Consider the following 22,092-nt stretch of genomic DNA (forward strand, 5'->3'; position numbering starts at 1 on the left):
CAAGGATGACCCCAATGCTGTAAACTTGGGTAACTAGAAGGATGGTGGTAAAGAGTATTAGGGAAATTAGGAAGAAATCTAGATCTGAGAGAAGGATAATGAATTCTGTTTTGAATATAATTAATTTGAAATGCCTATGAAACAAGCATAAGGGTTAAAAAATGAGGAAATTATGCATTGTTTGACAAGTGATGCTTCTTAACTCTAGACAGAATGGGAAAGAAAACTGCTTCTAGTTTACATAACCAATAATAGAAAGAACTACACATTTTCTCTGGTCCCTATTACCTCAAAAAAAAAAAAAAAAAAAAACCCACCAAAACATATGCCAGATATGTAGAACAATTTCAACTGAATCCACAAGATTTCAAATAAGAACACTGTCAAGATAAATGACTTATAAATTAACATTAGAGAATACTAAACCCTTTGATCCCTACTCCTAACCCTATACGCCTCCATGCCTGTGCTAGGGATATACAAACTGACCTATCAGTCTGTGCTAAAGACCTAAAAGGGCAATCCCCTTCTGGTATAAAAAAAAAAAAATGACAGCACAACTCACCCTGCAAGTTAGACATCATTTCTTCCAAAACACATGAGGAAGAGGGGAAGAAGAAGCTTAGTACTATAACTGGAGCAACCCCAGGTCATGGGGCTCCAAGGCTCCAGGAATTCTGTTTGGAATGCTCTTCTCCAACCCTGCGAAGGCTGGGAAATACTGATTTTGGCCCAGCCAGAAAAGAAAAGAATTGAGATTGGAAGCTGGGGTAAGAAGATCAGTCTTGTCCCCTAGGAAGGTACTGACTGAGTCCAATGAAAATATAAATCTCCCAGCAAGAGAGAAGATTGAGATAACTTTGCAGTTCAATCCCACTGAATGATGTTGCCAGCATCAAGGAAGAGGATTCAGAAAAGGAATATGGGTTATAAGGAAAATGGCTGAAACACCAAAGATTTCAAAAGGGAAAAATGTTAAGACTCTAAAGCATAAAATATAAATTAACCTGAGAAATTCTTTAAAAATAGAAGGAAGAATGATTCAATTCAGAGGAAAGTGAGCCAATGCCTGATGAAACCCCAAGAGAAGAATCCACAGGTCCCCTGCAGAAAAACAAAGCAAAACACTACTTCAAATACAGAGATTAAATTGAATAAATCCAAAGAAAAACAACAAATTCTTCAAGTTTAGAGAAAAAAATTACTTTTACCCAAAAGGAAGGAAATTTTAAATTTCAAAACACCCACCAAATATCAAAGAAGAAAATAAAATGCATTCTAAAAACTAAAAGAGCTCCAAATACAATTCAAAATTATATACCTGAAAAATCTGAGCCCAAACATCAATATAAAAAGACAAGCATTCAAAAAGAAGACATTTCTTAAAAAAACAAAAAAACAAAAAAAAAAAAAAAAAAAAAAACAGAGAGTGCACAAGAGCGAGAGCAAACATGTTTAAGTACCCCAAGTAAACACATTTAATTATCAAGAAAAAAATAAGTAATAAAATAAATTACTCCATGTCTGGAAGTTAATTTTTTTTTTTTTTAAAGAAAGACAAAGAGGAGGGGAAAAATTAGAACAAAAGGTTTGGCACTTGTCAATGTTGTAAAATGACCCATGCGTATATCTGGTAAATAAAAACTATTATAAAAAAAATGAGAACTAAGGTGAAGATGTCAATAAAAGGAATATGAATAGCTTTTTTATTTCCCCAGAAGTCACAACTTCACAATGTGAGATGTCCATTTCATTTCCAGTTCTGAGTTATGTTTCAAAATAAACATATCTGATCTGGCAAGGACACTAGGCAAATATAAACGATTTCTGGATCACCTACTATTTTAGCCTTTTCACACATCATTTTTTCCTGTTAGGAAAATAAATACTGGAATGATGTATTAGGAAATACTGCCCTCTAGTGATATCAACAATTGACCTTTTTAAAAGCCACCAAAAAATAATGGACTAGTAGATAAGGAAGAAAAAGCAACAATAAACTCAATAACCAGCGTTCATTAAACCAATTTCATAAAAATACTTAAAGAAAAACTTCCAGTTTGACAAAAACTTTTGAGAAAACAGAAAATAATTTAGCAGAAATTAGGGTAAAAACATCTTCTATCAGCACATATAATATGCTCAAAACTAATATACAATCTGAATATTAAAGGTCATGCCATTAAAAAATTAGGAAAAACCCAGATAGCTTTCACAGCAATGACTATAGACAAAGTTCTTAACCAATTAAAGAATAGATGTAATCACAAAAGACAATGTAGATATTTGAAATGGAAAAGTTTTCACACTAGCAAAATCAATGCTAATCCTCAAGGAGGATAAGACAGGAAAATGCCAATTTGAAAAAAACCTGCATTTAATGATCTGATAATCAAGATACATATAAGGAATTAAATATATATAAATATTCCCTAATGCATAAGTGGCCAAAGGACATGAACAAACAACTATCAAAAGAACTACAAGCTGTAACAAACACAAAAAGACTGCTCCAAATCAGTAATAATAAGAAAATATAAATTAAAACAACTCTGAGGTTTTCCTCACATTCTACAAACTGGAAAGGATGATCAATGGTGCACACAGTTGATTGTAGGAAGAGATATGGAAAGAATACTGATACTACACATAATTAATGGCCAAACATTCTGAAAAAGCAATTTGGAAAAGTAACATTCATATCTGTTTACAAAATATCCCACTTTTTTTTGTTGGGTCAGTCATGTTTGATTCTTCATGACCCCATTTGGAGTTTTCTTAGCAAAGACAATTTGATATTTTATAAACTACAGATAAGGAAACATAGACAAACAGGATTAAGTGACTTTTCCAGCATCACACAGTTAGTATCTGAAGCAGAATTTGAATTCATGAAGATTAGACCAGTACTCTATCCCCAATATTACCTAGCTGTAAACATCCTATTACCAAGGCATTGACTCCAAGGTAAACCTAAGATAGAAAGCCTCAAGATACTTATAGCAGCATGTCTTCCTGAAGTAAAGAATTAGAAACAAAAAAGATAACTACCAACTGGGGAATGACTAAAAAAATTATTGTACTTGATCATGATATGTTGCTGCATTACAAGAAACTATGAATATGAAGAATATAAGGAACTGTAAGGTTTCTATAAACCAATGCAGAGTAAAGTAAGCAGAACTAAGAAAACAACATACATAATAATTTTAACAATGTAAATGGAAAGAACAAAAGAAGATGAAAAAGAAATTGAAGACTGTATAATTATAATGATTGAGCCTATCTCCAAAGAAATGAGAAAATTAAAATCTCTTCTTTCTTTGAAGAATTGGGAGATAATGAGTTTGGAATACTGCAAATACTATCAAATTAGTTAATGTATTACATTATTTTCTTTTCTTTTTAGAAAAGTTTTGCTACAAAAGATGAGTCACTGGGGAAGAATAAAAAAAAAGGATCTATTTTAAAATAAAGGTAATATAAAAACAAAATAAATTAACAAAAAATCTTAGAAGGATAAATAAACAGCAGAAAGGACACCAAAATAAGACACCACATTAAAACCTGTAGTTATCATTCCTATGACTTTTTATTTGTATAAGATAAGCTGACAAAACCTTTCTATAATATTGTTCTGTATATGTCAATGCTTCAGCAGATTCTTGAGCTCATCAGAATTTGGATATTCCCACTATTCATTCAAAAGCATCCATTAAATATTGATAATGTCCCATGAACTAGTGCTAGATGCTGAAAATACAGAACAAAAATAAATAGCCTCTGCTTTCGTTCTACTGGAGGAAAGAGCATATACCTATACAACTCAATGTCTATGATATCATTAATTTGAATTTCTCTCCAACAAAATGTAGATCATAAAGCAACCATGATTGTTCAATATATGTAAATTTTTTCCACCTATTCCCACTATGACTTGTTATAGTGGACCCAACCACTGTGCTTTGATCTTCCTCTATCTATAAAGAAGCAAAATGCAATAATATTAAAAGCACACAGGATCTCTATACAAGCCAAAATCACTAACCTCAAAAACCAGAAGAGTAGAAAATTTAAATTGTCCAAGTCTCCTTGAAGAAAATAACAAATCAAAATACCTCAACACTATAATGCCAAAAATAATACAAGAAAACTTCCCTCAACTTCAAAACACAGAAAATATAGCACTGATCAGAACAACAAGTGACCCAAAGTTTATGTCATTAAAAAGTCAGTGCTAAAATAATTGTATGGACATGTATACATATATTGTATTTAACACAGACCAATACATATTAAATATGTTAAAGTATACCTGCCATCTGGGGAGGGGATGGGGGGAAGGAGGGGGAAAATTGGAACAAAAGTTTTTACAACTGTCAATGCTGAAAAATTACCCATGGGGAAAAAAAAAATTTTAAATCAGTGCTAGGGGAGAGGCAATTTGGCAGATGAGGCCAGACTGGTCCTCATGATGGAAGTGGTTCTATGATGGAATTGGAAAAGAAGCTAGAAATACTAAGAGACAGAAACAAGGAGGGAGCACATTTCAACCTGGAAGAATGATGACCAAATAGCAAGTTTGGCTAAAATACACCATGTGTGAAGGGAGTTGAAAGGTAGGTTGAAGTCAGATTGTAAAGGGCTTTAAATACAAATGGAGAAGAGCTTATTTCATCCTAGCAGCAATACAGAACCACAAATAGCTCTTAAACAGGGTACTGATATGATTAGACTTGTGCCTTAGAAATAACAATTTGAAAGCTTCCTAGAAGGTAGACTAAAGAAGAGAATCTTCTTTTCAACAATGAGGTGATTCAGGCCAGTCCCAATGGCCTTGTGATGAAGAGTGCCATCGGTATCCAGAAGACTGTGGGGACTGAGTGTGGATCACAACATAGCATTTTCACTATTTTTTTTTTAATTGTTTGCTTGCATTTTGTTTTCTTTTTTATTTTTCTTTCTTTTTGATCTGATTGTTCTTGTGCAGCATAATTGTGGAAATATATATAGAAGAATTGCTTATATTTAACATATATTTGATTATTTGCCATCTAGGGGAGGAGGGGGAGTGGAAGGGAGAGGAAAAAAATTTGGAACACAAGGTTTAGCAAGAATGATTATCTATGCATATGCATATCTATGCATAGATATTTTGCAAGAATGATTATGTATATGTTTTGAAAATTAAAAATGTTAATAGGAAAAAAAAGAGAAAGAGTCTTTAAAGAATTAAAGAAAGTATTCCAGTAGCCTACGCAAGAGACAATGAGGGACCAAATTAGGGTGATGGCTATGTGGATGGAGAAAAGAAGAAATATAAGAAATATGTTGTAGAAGAAGAATTGAAATTACATGGAGAGAAAAAGGAATAAAGAGTCAAAGATTACTCTCATTTTATGAATTTAAATGCCTTGAAGGAATGGTGCTACAGAAGTAGATAAGGTTAGGAAAGGGGGTGTAGTTCTTAGAATATGTTGAACTTGAAATATCTATGGGAGATTCAGTCAGAAATGATGAATAAGCAAATGATGAACTCACACAGGAACTCAGGAGACTAGGGCTGGTAATAAAGTTCTGAAAACACAAAGATGATAATTGAATCTATGGAAAATCAGGTTCTGTCCCTTACCTATTTATGTGACTTGGGCAAAAGCTGAAATTTTAAAGGATTGGACTAGATGGAAGATGTTGCCAGGGAAGCTTCTTACTCCCATTTGGAAAGTACACAGATTTTTCTCACAAATTTAAGGCTGTGACTGGTCAGGTAGCCTTTTATTAGGAATCCTCTTAACCTTGTCTGGAGCCACATTATGATATGAGCCCTACCTCTGAGTTAAAGCAATAAAGCCATGTAAAGATGTAAATGTTGCCAGAAATTATTAAGAAATTGAGCTATTACATACCATTAATACTTTATCTTGAAATAATATATCTGATTAACTACCTCTAAATCTTCAGCAGAGTGCTGAGGAAATATACTGTGAAGAAAATGGTCAAAGAAGACTGGAGCATGAAATCCTGCCTTAAAGGTGGTTCTTGGAAGCTTTCAGCATCATGAAGGGAAAAGGGCAAGAAATGGGAGAGAACACTGACAGAGGAAAAAGTGGGGAAAACCTAACAATTTTGCTGAGACATGACAAGTACAATATTCAGGCCTCCAGAACTAGCAAGTAATTTTCTGAATATAAGGGACATAATCACACATTTCTATTATTGGTCCCTCCCAAAAAATACTTACTTGTGAAAAGGTGATAGATTCTAACAGCTGTGCAATCTCTTCTGTTACTCTACAAAATAATAATAACGACAGAAAAGTCATTATCTGTACACCTCAGAATACAGAATCAAAACTCTAGATTGGTACTAATAAAATAAGCAATATAAACTATTGCCTGGTAAGTAGTACCAGTATGGTCTTCCTTATTCCTATTCCTAGTTCTGATCATGCTTAATGCCACTAAGGCCATTTAAGCTTAAGTGATGGAAAGCCAATCCAAATTTAGCACACTGTCTACCCCAGTGTTCTTTCTTCTGCAGCCTGCCAATCTGTTAGAGAGTATTCACTGAGTGGGCTAAACATAGAAAATACTTTCCTCTTTTGCATTTAAATTTATGTTTCACAAGCAGAACCAGAAGATCATTATACACTTCAACAATGATACTGTATGAGGATGTATTCTGATGGAAGTGGATATCTTCAACATAGAGAAGAGCTAATCCAATTCCAATTGATCAATGATGGACAGAATCAACTACATCCAGAAAAGGAACACTGGAAAATGAGTGTAAACTGTTAATTTTACCTTCTGAATCCAATTTTTCTTGTGCAACAAGAGAACTGTACGGATCTGCACACATATATTGTATCTAGGAAATACTTTAACATGTTTAACAGGTATATGACTACCTGCCATCTAGGGGAGGGGGTGGAGGGAGGTATGGGAAAAGTTGTAACAGAAGTGAGTGCAAGGAACAATGGTGTAAAAATTATCCATGATTTTGTTCTGTCAATAAAAAGCTATAATTAAAAAAAACAAAAACAAAAACAAAAGGAGCTGCTTTTAAAAATAAATAAATAAATTTATGTTTCAGATACTTCTCAGTGTTCCTTCCCTTGGTGATATCATTGACCCTATTAGTTGTGTGTGTGTGGGGGGGGGGAGGAAATGGGACAGTCACATAGGGAAAATGAGGGTTAATTCACAAATAATTCTACAACTATCTACCTATCAAGAGGTCTAGATAAAGCCCCCAAGCATTTTTAAGGAAGATATTGGCAAGAGTTACACAAAATGAGCATGCATTAGTAGGTTAAAGTTTGATCTATAAATCCACAGAAACTTTTTTTTTAATTTAATTTTTTTTAATTAAAGCTTTTTATTTTTCAAAGCATATGCATGGACAATTTTTCAACATTAGCCCTTCCAAAACCCTGTGTGTTCCAGTTCCCCCTTCTTCCTCCATGCCTTGCTCTAGAAGGCAAGTAGTCCAATATATATATATATATATATATATATATATATATATATGTATATATATATACACACACACAATTATCATGCCGCACAAGAAAAAAGAAGAGAAGCTAAATAAAATGCAAGCAAACAACAAAAAGAGTGTAAATGCTATGTTGTGAACCATATTCAGTTTCCACAGTCCTCTCTCTGGGTATAGATGGCTCTCTTCTTCACTGAACAAATGGAACTGGTTTGAATCATCTCATTGTTGAAGAGAGCCACATCTATCAGAATTGATCGTCATATAATTTTGTTGCTACTGTGTATAATGATCTCCTGGTCCTGCTCATTTCACTCAGCATCAGTTCATGTAAGTCTCTCCAGGCCTTTCTGAAATCATCCTGTTGGTCATTTCTTACAGAACAATAATATTCCATAACATTCATATACAATAACTTATTCAGCGATTCTCCAACTGATATGCATCCAGTTTCCAGTTTCTGCCCACTATAAAGAGGACTGTCACAAACATTTCTGCACTTACAGGTCCCTTTCTCTTCTTTAAGATCTTTTTGGGATATAAACCCAGTAAAAACACTGGATCAAAGGGTATGCACAGTATTATCAAAAAGATAACTTTTTGATCATAGTTCCAAATTGCTCTCCAAAATGGTTGGATCTGTTCATAGTTCCACCAACAATGGATCAGTGTCCCAGTTTTCCCACATCCCCTCCAACATTTGTCATTATCTTTTCCTGTCATCTTAGCCAATCTGTGAGGTATGTAGTGGTATCTTAGAGTTGTCTTAATTTGCATTTCTCTGATCAATAGTGATTTGCAGCACCTTTTCATATGACTAGAAATAGTTTCAATTTCTTCATCTGAGAATTGTCTGTTCATATCCTTTAACCATTTATCAATTGGAGAGTGGCTTGAATTCTCATAAATTTGAGTCAATTATATATTTTAGAAATGAGGCCTTTATCAGAACATTTGAATGTAAAACTATTTTCCCCAATTCATTGCTTTCCTTCTAATCTTGTCTGAATTAGTTTTGTTTGTACAAAACCTTTTTAACTTAATATAATCAAAATTATCTATTTTGTGATCAATAATGATCTCTAGTTTTTCTTTGGTCACAAATTCCATCCTCCTCCACAGATCTGAGAGGTAAACTATCCTATGTTCTTCTAATTTGTTTAAAATATCATTCTTTATGTCTAGATCATGAACCTATTTCGGCCTTATCTTGGTATAAGGTGGTAGGTGAAGCCACAGAAACTTTAAAATATTCAAGTATGAAATGAATTCCAAAGCTCTTTCTTTAGTATCAACCATCTTATCTAGACACCTTGCCAGAATCTCAAATCCAGGCATTATTCTAAACTCTGGAGATACAAAAAGAGCTCCTTGCCTTCAAGGAGCTTACAGTCTTAACTGGAAAGATAACATGCAAATAGATATATACAAAGCAAGCTATATACAGAATAAAAAGGAAAATAAAAGAAGGAAGGCACTGGAATTAGGAGTTAGGGAAGTCTTCCTGTAGGAGGAGGGAGTTTAGTGGGAATAGGATCAATCATCAATAATAAACATTTATTAGTGTCTATTATGTATCTGAATGATGAGGATACAAAAAGGCAAAAATAGTGTCTGTCTGCCACAAGGAGTTCACAATCTAATGGGGAAGACAACAAACAAGCTACATACACGGGAAATAAGTTATAGAGAGATGGCACTAAATGGCACTGCAAAAGCCTTCCTGTAGTAGACAGGATTTTAGTTGGAGTTTAAAGGAAGTCAGGAAACAGAGCTAAGGAGAGAGAGCATTGCAAGCATAAGGAACAGCCAAAGAAAATGCTCAGAACTGAGATAAGAGTATTTGGTTCCTGAAACACCAAGGAGGTCAATGTCACTGGACTGAAGAGTATGTGCTGAGGAGTAAAGTGTAAGAAGACTGAAAAAGTGGAAGGGGGATAGGTCACAAAGAGCTTGGAATGCCAAAAAGATAAATACAAAAGTATTTGTTCCTGGAGGCAATAGGAAGCCATTAGAGTTTGGAATAGTGTAACATGATCAAGGCTTACCTTTTAGAAAATTACTTTAGTAGCTCAAAGAAGAATGGATTGGAATAGGAAGAGATTTGAGGCAGACAGATCCACTAACAAACTGTTGTAGTAATCAAGGTGCAAAATGATGAGATATTGAAAAAGTTCAATCAATAGGCCTCAGCAACAGCTTGGACATGGGGGAGTGGGAGATTATGGGGATAAGAATGTTTCCAAGATTTTGGAAAACAGTAAGAAGAATGGTGTTGCCCTTCATAGTAATAGGAAAGATAGAAGTGAAGAATGGTTTAGAGGGGAAGATAAAGAGTTCTCTTTTGCATATGTTGAATTTAGGATGTCTACTGGACATCCAGTCTGAGATTTCTAAAAGGCAATTAGAGATCCAAAATTAGAGATCAACAGCTGTTCCAATCAGGTCTAATCTCTGAAATTCCTTTACCTGAGCATAATCTGTTGCCATTCCACCTCTCCCTCAACATTGCAACACCACATTCTGTTCTTGTCCTAACTGCAGCCTCCAATATCTGCACTCCTCAAGTCTTTCCCAGGCTGTCTCCTACACTAATTACACTCGTTTGTCCTTCTTGACCCTCAATGAACCAATACAACTCCACACTCTTCTCAAGTCTCTTGCCTATTTGTCCTATCAAAGGATTTACCCTACTAATGCAGCTTTCGGTTACTCCCCAAATGCACTGACTTTGACCCTGTGTACACGCTATTGAACAAAGCTAGAGATCATAAAGCCAGGTAAAGCGGATCTATGACAAGTTTATATTATATACTCACCTGGGCCTTCACAGCAACAAAAAAATCCTTTTGCATCTTTTACAAATGAGGTAACATATGTATTACAAATCTTAAATATAAATTGTTCTGTAAGAAATGACCAGAAGGATGATTTTAGAGAGCCTGGAGAGACTTACATGAACTGATGCTGAGTGAAATGAGCAGAACCAAGAGATCATTGTACATGGTAACAAGAAGACTATACGATGATCAATTCTGATAGACATGGCTTTCTTCAGCAATGAAATGATTCAAACCAGTTCCAATTGTTCAGTGATGAAGAGAGCCATCTACACCCAAAGAGAGGACTGTGGAAAGTGAATATGGTTCACAACATAGTATTTTCACTCTTTTCATTGTTGCTTGCTTGCATTTTATTCTTTTTTTTTTCTGATTTGATTTTCCTTGTGCAGCACAATAATTATATAAATATGTATACATATATTGGATTTAACATATATATTGGTCTCTTATCATTTAAGGGAAGACATGGGGGAAAAGAGGGAAAATTGGAATACAAAGTTTTATAAGGACTAAAAGAATTGTCCATGCATATGTTTTGAAAAATAAAAAGCCTTAATTAAAAAAAAAATCTTAAATATAAATGCTAGCTCTTATTTAAATCTCCCTAGCGTTTTTTCTAAACCTTTTTCATCCTTCCTTAAACCTTCCCTAATTCTCCCTCTCCTACCCTTTCAGCTGAAAAAATTGAGGCCATTCACCAAGAGTTCCCTCTTCTTCCCTTTATATCATTTCATATAACTAAGATGCCATTTGCCATTTATCTCCATCTTCACCTATCTCACAAAAATAAGCAGCCCTTCTCCTTGCCAAGGTAAACGTTTCTGCAGATACAAATGATCCCATTCGATGTTACCTTCTCAGATTACTGTATCCATTATTTTTCTCTTACTAATCTTCAATTGTTCCCATTGCATTAACTACTTCCCAATTGCCTACAATGTAACATGCTCATGTCTCCCTCAACCTCAAAAAAAAAAAAAAAAAAAAATCTTCATTTGTTCCCCTCTAGCCATGAATAACCAATGTCTCTTTTCCCCTTTGTGGCTATACTACTAAAAAGGACATCCACCTTCTTCTACCTCTGACACTGAACAGTTCTGGTCCAAATTCTCATCACCTGACATCTGAGCTATTACAATAGCATCCAAAGTGCTATCCTTGCCACACTCAAATCCACCCTCCATTTAGCTATGAAACTGATTTTGCCAAAGCACAGTTCTGACCATATCACACACATCCCCATTCAATAAATTTCAATGGAATTTTTTTTTTCCCTTTTCTATCTTTCTAGTCTTCTTACATTTTTTTTCCTCCATATATTTTTGGCCTAGAGATACTAGATCTTTGCTATTCCTCACATTAGGCACATTCTCACATAAGAACTAATAGCATTGTCATTGCCATCACCCATGCTTGGCATGTTCTCTCTCATCTCCACATCCATCCTTCCCTGGCTTTCTTTTAAGTCTCAACTAAAATTCTGCCTTCTGCTAAAAGCTCTTCTCAGTGCTTCTTATTCTTAGCGTCTTCCTTCTGAGCCTACCTCCAAACTATCCTGTATATATCTTATTTGTACATAGTTGTTTGCATATTGATTCTTTCATTAAACTGTGAGCTCCTTGAGATCAGAGACTGTTTTTGCCTTTCTTTGTATTCACAGCACTTAGTACACTTATCCACTTATATAAGATGAAATATAAAGTACTATCTATCTGTAGGTTCAAAAAAATAATTTCATAAGTAAAACACAACTGTTTGTAAAGAAAATATCCAAGGGATTTAATGGATTGCAAACTCAGTGAATCAAGTGTGATATGATAGTCAAATAAACTAATGCAATCTTTTTTTTCTTAAATGGCATTTTATTTTTCCAAATACATGCAAAGATAGTTTCCAACATTCACTTTTGCAAAATCTTGTGTTCCAATTTTTTCCTCTTTTTTCCCTCCCCAAGACAGCAAGCAATCTGATATAGGTTAGATTATGCAATTTTTATAAACATATTTCCATATTTGTCACATTGAGCAAAAAAAAAAAATCATATCACAAGGAGAAAATAGAAGCAAAAGGGGGAAAAAAATCAATCAAATAAACACAAAAAGGGTAAAAATACTATGTCTTGATACCACATTCAAACTAATACAATCTTAAAGTACATTGAGAAACATAGTATGTGAAATTTAAGAAGTGATAACAACTACATTCTCAACTTTAGTCAAAACACATCTATAGTACTATTTTACTCCATTCTAGGTGTCACATTTTAGAAAAATCACTTGATAACTGGAAAATGCCCAAGTATGGTAATCAAGAATATGAAGAATAGAGAATTCATGTCATATGAGAATCAAATTCAGAAGATGGGGATGTTTAACCTAGAGAAGAGAAGACATAGGGAGAACATGATAGTTGCCTTCAAAGATCTGAATATAGCATGTAGTAGGCCTAGACTTGTTCTGCTTGGTACCCAAGGACAAAACTAGGATCAATGAGTAAGAATTACAGAGAAATTTAGTTTTGATTGAAATAAAATATTTTATTTTATTACTGTTTATTTTTATTAGTTTTTAGTATTTATTAGTATTGATCACAAGTGGAATAACTACTCTCAAAAGGAATTAAGTTCCTCCTTATTGAAGGTTTTCTAAGTCTGGTTCACCATTTGGAGGTAAAATGGTACAGAGAAGATTCTCATTCAGCTATGAATTGGGTTAAATGACTTCTGAAGTCCCTTCTAATCTTAACACTGTGACTCTATCCCCTTATTTTTCCTATGCTAGCTAATGTCAAAAATAGGCAAAATAGAATATTATGTGGATGACCCCACTTATATATAAAATAACATTTCAGAGAACTCACAAAATGGTCAAATTTCCTTCTTGAGCAAATATGAACCTGTTTATTACAACCTTTTACAATTCTGTTTTATAACATTCTACTCAACAGGTCCAAATTATAATATTTTTAAAAGGAATCTCCTATTTCTTGGTATATGGTTGTCTCTATCCCTCCCCCAAATTAGAAAAAAAGAAAGAAAAAGAAAGTACAGCCAAATCAAAAATTAATTTTTCCCTCAGTGTGTCTCAAACACCTATTTTTGGAATCTAGTATGACATGATATCCAGACAGGCATCACTAACATACTTATTGCCTCAGTCCTTTCAGAGCTATCATTAAGCCTCTAATATTGAATGAAAAATGAAATTCTGAGACCTAGATCCATGTAGGCAGCAATCCACAGTGCAATTAAGTGGGACATAGTAAAAAAAAAATTCATGGTCTTGGAACAAAAAGCCCTAAAGACTGGTTCTAGTTGTAATTCAGTTGTTTCATGTCCAGTTCTTTGTGATCCTCTTTGGGGTTTTCTTGGCTAAGATATTGGAATGATTTTCCATTTCCTTTTCCAGCTCATTTTACAGATGAGGAAACTAAGGTAAATAGGATTAAGTTGCTTGCCTTTACAATTAGTATCTGAGGCTACATTTGAATCCAGGTCTTCTAACTCCAGGCTTGATGTTCCATCCACTATGCCATCTAGCTGCCTCTAAACCCTGAATCCAAGTCATTAACTGTAAGACCTTCAGCAGTATATTTTATTTTTCTAAAGCCTCAGTTTTCTCATCTGTAAAACTAATATAATACTATTTCTACTGCTTACTGAGTAGCAGTCATAAAATTATTTTGTAAATGATAAATGCTATATAAATTGTATCAACACTGAAAAGAATCTATTGTTCTCCCTTTGGGGGAAATAAATACATCAGAAATCAACAGAAAAAAAAAATCAATATTAAGAAATCTCTCTTTAAGCTATTTTACATGCACTATATTTAGCAATGATTAAAAATATCTGGTTGGAAGGATTCTCAAAAATTATCTCGTACAATATTTTTACTGAAATAATAAGATAAAAATGATCTATGTTTAAGCTTGCCAATAAAGGACTAGATTGGAACCTCATTTTTCTGCCTCCCACAGTGTTTTTTTCCAGTATTTACACCCAAATCACTCTTCTAAGTATGCTAAATATTCTGAGATCTTCAGAATCAGAGAGCCTAGAGCTAAATGGGATTAGAGATCATCTAATCCAACCTCATTTTTTAAAGATGTATCAGTGAAACCTACAGAGTGACTTGACAAAATTACATCCCATTCAGTCAGTCTTAAGAGAATTATTAACTTTACAAATAAGGATTTTCTTTATGAATGGGGTTAACAAGAATTTCTGGCCAGCCTAAGCATGGAGTCAAAAAATCTTTGATAACTAATATTCACATAATGGTTATCACTTAATCTCAGTTTGTTGATCTGTTTAAAAAAAAAAAAAGAAAGAAAGAAAAGAGGGAAATTAAAGGGGGTTTGATTGGATAGATAGGATTGCCCAATTTTAAATCTCATTCTAAGTTCTAAATGTAGTCTCAATAGCTTCTTTTTTAATCCTCTTTATTAGTGTTCGCAAACACTAAGTAAAATGTCCAAAAATACCAGAGCACATTAGTACATTTAATTAAAATGTAGGGTATGTGTGCTCAGGGACAGAACGAGTTATCGATATTGCTATTCCACAGAAACTCCTAACCTAAACTATTTTCCTCCCAAGACTGCACTGACACCTTAAGGTTAAACTCAACATTACAGTCACACGGGGACCCGGATTCTCATTCGCCTCCCTGTGTTCAGGGGTACCCCAAAACCATTTCTCTGAACAAACACAAAGCACCGAGCACCCCCTGGAGCCAGGCTCTAGTTTAAGCTGGAAATATAATGCAAAGCACAGGCCCGATCTTAGGGAGCTTTCAGCCTAGCCGGAAGGGAGAAACCCAAATACAAATATGTAAGAATACAAATCAAAATGTGTGGTTAAGTGCATAGGTGGGACCGAACAAAGTATTCGGAGAAATTGAAGCCGGAGAGAATTAAAATTTCCAGAGTGAGGGGCAGGGGAGAAGGGGGTTTTCGAGGGAGGCGGGGGAGGGAAGGGAGAGGGAAGCAAGCGTTCCGGGAAGGCTTCACGGAGGAGGTGGCTCTTCAGCTGGACCTTAAAAAAAGGGAGGACCTTCACTAAAGGTGCTTTTGGCAGGTGACTGTCCCAGACCATGCCTGGAGGTTGGACGCTCCCTTTGGGAGGTCTCAGGGGTCTGGGAATTTGGACTTCGGGCCAGGTCCCTGTGGGAGAAGGAAGGGGTGGGGCTCAGGGACCCCTGAACAGATCCACCGTCCCTAGCAGCCCCGAGTTCCCCCACCATTACACGAGGTGCCCCGGACCCCTCCCCCCCTGACACCCCCACCTACACCGCTCCGATGCTCCCCAACTCTTTTACACGGGCACCCTCTCGGATCCCAGAGCCGTGATCTCCAGCCCAGGGCCCACCCGGCCCCCGAAGCCCCGCGTCCCCAAGTCCCCTGTCCCGGTGTGCCCGCGGCCACTCACGTGGAGCCGGCGTTCGGAGCCCGCGGGGCGGCGCCCTCTCCCCTCCCGGCAGCGGAACGTCAGCGGCTGGGCGGCGGCGGAGCTGCGCACCGGAATGGTGCCGGACTACTTTTCCGGGAGCACCGAAGCCGGCCGGGCCCGAGCGCTGCTGAGGGCAGGGAGGCCCCCGCCAGCTCCCCAGGCCTCGGGCCTACCCTGTGGGTGTGAACGGCCCCGGGCTGTGGGGCCCAGTGTCCCCCGCGGTGGGGTGTGGCTCTCAGGGAAGTGGCCGACCTGGTGGCCACAGGTGCGGCGCCCTCCGGATCCCCTCCCACATCCTGTCCTCTCAAAGTTTCTCCATGCAATCCCTCACTCGCTTCCTTTATGTCCTGTCTTCCAGAGTTTCCTCGGACTGTCTCTCTAAATCCCCTCATGTTTTGTCACCTCAGAGTTCCCCATATTCTGTCTCCCTGAAAGCCTCGGGCATCCCAGCAGAGGCCTCCCACGTCCGGCTCCCTCGATCCTCAGAGCCATCCAGACTCCGTCTGTCCTCCCCCACTCTGTCCCTCAATCCCCCCATGTCCCGTCCCTTCTGGCAGAGTCCGGGTAGCTCCTCAGAGGCCCTGCAGATCTTCTTCCTTCAGAATCCACCCACGTTCTGTCTCTCAGTGTTCCCCCACCCATCCTGTTTCCCTCAGAGTCTCACTACGCGGTAGTTAGAGCCCCCCACATCGTGTCCCTCAGGGTCCCCCAACATCGCATTCCACTCAGTCTTCCCATACTCTCGCCCTTGTCCCCCACACTTTATTTTCAGTCTCCCCAGTCTCCCCACACCTTGTCCCTCTTCATCCCCCACCTCCTATCCCGGTGAGTCTTCCCGTCTCCTATTTTCTCTCTCCCTCCACATCCAAAGTCTCCTATATTCTAGTTATCTCAGACTCCTTTGAGTCCCCCAATCTGGCTCCTGGCTCCAAGACTCAGCGTCTCAAAGTTCCTCTCCGTCCCTTCCTACAATCCTAGTATTTCACACAGACCCAGACCAGTTCCTGAGATCCCACACTCATCTTTTCCCCCTCGGAGCTCCCCTGTCCCAGAGAATCCTACCTCTCATGATGGCCAGCTCATGGACCTACGTGGCCTCTCTGAACCCCAGTTCCTTCTTTGGAAAATACGAATAATGCCTGTTGTAGCTATCTCACAGGGTTGTAGGCATCAAATGAGACTTATGCACAGATACAATGCTTGTATATATGTGTGTGTGCACACGCATATACATATATAATGTTTTTCCAACCACTGAGTCTCCCCAAAATATCCCAACCCTCCAAAAAGGTCCTAGAGCTCTACCTCCATATATTTATATATTTACATATACATATGTCATTATTCCATCCCTCAAATATCCCAACCAAAAAGGACCTGGAATTCTACCTCCCCATATACATATATACATGCATATACATATATATGTATGCATGCACATATACACACATATATCATTATTGTTCCAGATACTGAGTTTCCCCAAAATATCCCCCCAAAAAAAGACCTAGAGCTCTACCTCCTTATATAGACATATATAATTGTTGTGATACAGAAGCCACCTGTCAATGGCTGCTAGAGATCCAACTCAGACCTGTAGAATGAATCTCTTCATGTGAGAGGATGATACAAGGAGACAAAGGTCTTTGACCTTTCTTCTCTTCCCTCTTGCTTCCAATTTATTTCATTCCAATCCACAAGGAACATCTACATCAGCAAAGGCTGATTTGCAGCTCCTTCAAGTGTTATGGTTCACAGCTGTGGAAGTTCTGGAATTGACCTGCCCCTTCACCTAGGTGTGGTCCTTAATATATACCCAATTTTTTTCCTTAGAAGTCCTCCTATACCCCAATTCCTGATTAGATTTCTCCTTCTAAATCCCTAATTGAACTTCACCAACCAAGAGCCATCAGATTAGCACATGCAAGCACACAGACACACACAGAGTTAGGGTGACACAGCTAGTAAGCATCTGAAGTTGTATTTGACACAGGGCTTCATGACTAGATCCAGTGCTACACCCACTGGCCTAACCAACTAGAGCATTAAGGATTTGTTTTGTGCTAGGCCCTCCGCTAATATCTCTTTTATTTTTCTGCTGAGACAATTGGGGTTGTGTCTTTCCCAGGTCATTTTTGAATTCAGGTTCGTGGTCAGTGCTCTATCCACTGCACCACCCCACCTAGCTGCCCCAAAGAATTTATATTCTAATGGAGAAAGACCATATAGTTGAAAAAGGAAGGAAAGGGGAAGGAAAACGTACCCAGCCAAGATGGCTAGTGAATGGACTATGAAGAAATGGAGAAATCCTGAATTACTGGGAGTGAAATAACATGGCTAGGGACTCAGCAATCAGGAAAGTTGTCATCAGAGCAGAGATATCTCCAGTGTGAGATGGTTGCTGTTGAGAAAGTGGAGAATTCAGAGTGAATAGAGCCAGAAATAAAGAGAGCTTGACTGGAGCCTCTTATGAAATAGAATCTGAGAATAGAATCACCAATCCTTAGAAGCCTATTAGAGGATCAAGACCCTTGAATCCACACAGATATAGAGTCATGATTTATCTTCCTACATCAAATTACTTTCAGAACTCTCCTTTTTACCCCTCCTTATCTCAGAGAATATCTCCCATATTATATTCTTTTAGTTTCCAGACGCCTTTGAGCTCCTCACTTTCTTGAGTTCTTCATGGAATACATTTCCATTCTGTTTTTTTAGGTGCCCTTCTGTCCCCACACACACGTTTTCCCCACTCCCCTAAGAGATATTCTCCCACATATGTCCCTTCTCTCTTTTCATCCCACCTGCCCCATATTCCTACGCATAATTCCTCATGTCCCATCCCATAACTATAAAGTAACCAAATGAAATCTTTTTTTCCATTTTAATTAAACAACTTCAATCTAATTATTATTTTCAAATCTAAACCACATTCTTAAAATACTTTCAGATCAAGGCAAAGACTTAAATGTAGGAGACCACAGGGGCAGTGGCTGTGGAGTCTTCCTGAAAAAAAAAAAAAAAGAACCAGAAGGTTCTTGCTATCCTCCTCTGTTTTTTACAAATGAGGTTGAGACCCTCTTGTCCTCACCCCCCACAATACACAGAAAGCAGCTTGATAGCAGGTGCTCCATCACTCAGCACTGCGGCAGAGAGATACCACAGGTGAGAGTCAATGCAGAATATGAATACTTGTATAAAAATGAAACATTTTATCCTTATTCATACCCCACTCCCATGATAGCTATTGGAAACAGGACCTTTTCTCTAGATCTAAAAGGCTGGTGTTCCCAGAACTCAGCAATTGAAAGATCCTTTCAGACAGCCACCTTTTACTCCCCTCTCCACACACACACACACCCACAGCTGCCTCCACCTCTTACTTAGGTAAATAAAAAGGGGCTTTACTTCCTGCTTGGCCCAGATTCTCGCACTGGTAAAGCTGCCTTCTGGGGAGTGTCAACTTCACTCTTACTACCTCTAAACTATAGGGTGCTCACTCTGTTCCTTTTCAAAGAGCTCTTTATTTCCTTCAGAGTTACTAGGCCAGCTCCACTCTAGGATCATCCTTAATGTCATACAAAGATTTGGTGAAAAGCTGGCATGAAGCTGTCCAAGCTTTGGATAGGGAAGACTGGGGTTTAGCCCTGGAACTATTCTCCGGAATTGAAGAGCCTTTTTCCAAGATATGCTTCAACATGGGCTGTGTGCACCTGCTGACAGGGAATCCAGAGGCAGCCCTGCTGGTGAGTGGGCAAAGGAATGGGGAGGGGTATTAGTGAGGCCTGTAGCTCAGATACACAGAGTCTGGGATCAATAAGGATTAGTCAACACCTCAACCTCCTGAGCATCCTATAACTTTCAGGAAAAACAGGATCATGAGGATGTGAATTGAAAGGAAAAAAAAGAACCTAGATGAGAGAAAAAGACTATTTACCTTAGGCACATCCTCACAAGAGATACAAGTATATTTCCCAATCCAGAATTGACTTCCCAGCTTCCCAACCACTAAGGACACAACTTGAGATAAAAAGAGTCAATACTTAACAGGCAATACTTAGGTGGAAATGTGTTTTTCATGACTACACATGTATGACCTATATCAAATTCCTTGCCTTTTCAGTGAAAGGGGGAGGGAAAAAAAGAAGGGGAATTTGGGACTTAATATTTTAAAAGAATGTTGAAATTGTTCTTTAATGGGGGAAATATTAATTTTTTTTAAAATGAAGTTCTTACCAAAAAAAATACTAAAATGGAATTAGACCAAATATTTATTAAGGTGGAATTTGCTAGCACCTGAGCTTTTTGCTTCCTTATGAGACATATAAATGAGGTCAATCTCAAAAACTAATGACTGGCTGAAAAAAAAGAACAAATACAATGCCTAGAACATAGCCCAGTCATAAAAATTTCTAAGTGCATTCTGGCCCCTTTGTCATGTTATGGGCAGAAGACATTTTAGTCACTGATTTTTAGTACATCTCATCTCCATCTCCTTGGCTCACTGCCCTAATACTGAGTCATGTTCTTCTGTGGCGAAGGATTGTGAAAATAATTGTGACTCTAGGATTCTAGTTTCTATCTCATCACATGTGACCTCCAGCAATTCAGCTTCCCTGAACCTCACTTGTATCTGAGTGATGGGAATAATAACCCCTTACCCAATTAAATAATCATTTATAAATCAGCCAACCAAAATTATTCAAAAGAACTCACTAAAGATTTACTACTAAGTATCAGACACTGTGCTGAGCTCTTGAGAAACAAAGGAATGCTTAACAAGGTTTTCTGATAAAGGTCTCATTTATCAAACATAGGGAACTGAGTCGAATTTATAAAAAATAAGTCATTCATAATTGATAAACGATCAAAAGATATGAACAATTTTCAGATGAAATAATCTTTTTTAAAAATTAAAGGAAAAGGACCCATATGTACAAAAATATGTATAACAGCTCTTTTTCTCAGGGCAAAGAATTAGAAATTGAGGAGATATCCGTCAATTGGGCAGTGTCTGAACAAATTGTCATATGTGAGTATGATGAAATACTGTTGTGCTACAAGAAATATCAAGCTGGATACTCTCATAAAGACCTGGAAAGACTTTCATGAGCTCATGCAAACTAAAATATACTGTGTACAAAGTAACAGCAATATAGTAAGGTAATCAGCTGTGAATGACTGCTCTTCTCAGCAATACAATGACTCAAGACAACTCTGAAAGAGTTATTGATGAGGTTTTAGAGTGGTCTAGATTCCTGGTGGTCTAGAGGTTAGTGACTATAAGAGAGTTATTAAGAATCTCTTTTAAATCAGCCAAAGGTTTTAGGAGTGAAAGAATTTACTCATTCCCAAATATTAGTTGCAAAATGAAAGTTTATTGTTAGATAGAAATCAGTTTACCAAGAAACTGACTAATATAGTGGCACATCTATGGAAAATGGAGTTTTGCACTGAGAATGCAGTTCTCAGTGGACAGAAAGTCCTGGCAGCTGAGTGAGCTACTGAGGTCCATCTGCAAAGACCTTAGTTGATGGAAGCTGTTTATTGAGTGTCTTGGTGGGGGTTGGGAAGACCAAGCAGATCAGAACTAGTGGGGACTGGGAGAGCCTAAGTTGGCTCGGATCCAGAGGGGGCTGGGATAAGCCTGATCTCCTATTGGAATTCAAAAAGATGCTTTTTGACCAGGATTTGTGAATCAAAGGTCTTGGCAACCAGGAAAGACAACTTGTCTGGGGAGGATATGCCTCAGCCAGGAGGGGCTGGGAATCTAAAAGGAATCACAGATCAATAGGAAATACTGTTTTTTAAAGGGACCACACCCCCAACCAAAAATTAAACTCGAAATACAAAAATTAAAAGGAGAAATCAATAAAATTGAAAGTAAAAAAACTATTGAATTAATAAATAAAACCAAGAGTTGGTTTTATGAAAAAGCCAATAAAATAGATAAACCTTTGGTAAATTTGATCAAAAAAAAGAAAGAGGAAAATCAAATTGATAGTCTTACAAATGAAAAGGGGGATCTTTCCACCAATGAAGAGGAAATTAGAGAAATAATAAGGAGTTACTTTGCCCAACTTTATGCCAATAAATTTGATAACTTAAGTGAAATGGATGACTTCCTCCAAAAATATAGGCTCCCTAGATTAACAGAGGAGGAGATAAATTGCTTAAATAGTCCCATTTCAGAAAAAGAAATAGAACAAGCTATTAATCAACTCCCCAGGAAAAAATCCCCAGGGCCAGATGGATTCACATGTGAATTCTACCAAACATTTAAAGAACAATTAGCCC

The 22,092-nt window shown here is 37.3% G+C and overlaps 2 protein-coding genes across 7 annotated transcripts in view; one reads left to right on the forward strand and one right to left on the reverse strand.

Annotated features, from left to right (window-relative positions):
* EXD3 (exonuclease 3'-5' domain containing 3) overlaps nucleotides 1-16,013 on the reverse strand; it is a 407,975-nt gene extending 391,962 nt beyond the window's left edge. The window contains exons 1-2 of one of the 4 annotated variants that reach the window (XM_074289063.1): nucleotides 15,775-16,013; nucleotides 6,242-6,290 (exon numbers count right to left, since the gene is read on the reverse strand). The gene's annotated coding sequence lies outside the window, so the exon portion shown is untranslated. The remainder of the gene's footprint in view (nucleotides 1-6,241; nucleotides 6,291-15,774) is intronic. The other 3 variants (XM_074289062.1, XM_074289065.1, XM_074289064.1) reach the window with 3 other exon arrangements.
* The window catches only part of NOXA1 (NADPH oxidase activator 1), a 56,790-nt gene continuing 50,622 nt past the window's right edge, over nucleotides 15,925-22,092 (forward strand). For 2 of the 3 annotated variants that reach the window (XM_074289070.1, XM_074289072.1), the window contains exon 1: nucleotides 19,218-19,541. In XM_074289070.1, coding sequence (XP_074145171.1) covers nucleotides 19,368-19,541 — 174 coding nt within the window. In that variant the 5' untranslated portion in view covers nucleotides 19,218-19,367. Of the gene's footprint in view, nucleotides 16,061-18,745; nucleotides 18,961-19,217; nucleotides 19,542-22,092 lie in introns of those variants that run through there. The other variant, XM_074289071.1, reaches the window with a different exon arrangement.

The sequence above is a fragment of the Sminthopsis crassicaudata genome, chromosome 2 (genome assembly GCF_048593235.1).
Source record: "Sminthopsis crassicaudata isolate SCR6 chromosome 2, ASM4859323v1, whole genome shotgun sequence".
NCBI classification, from domain to species: domain Eukaryota; kingdom Metazoa; phylum Chordata; class Mammalia; order Dasyuromorphia; family Dasyuridae; genus Sminthopsis; species Sminthopsis crassicaudata.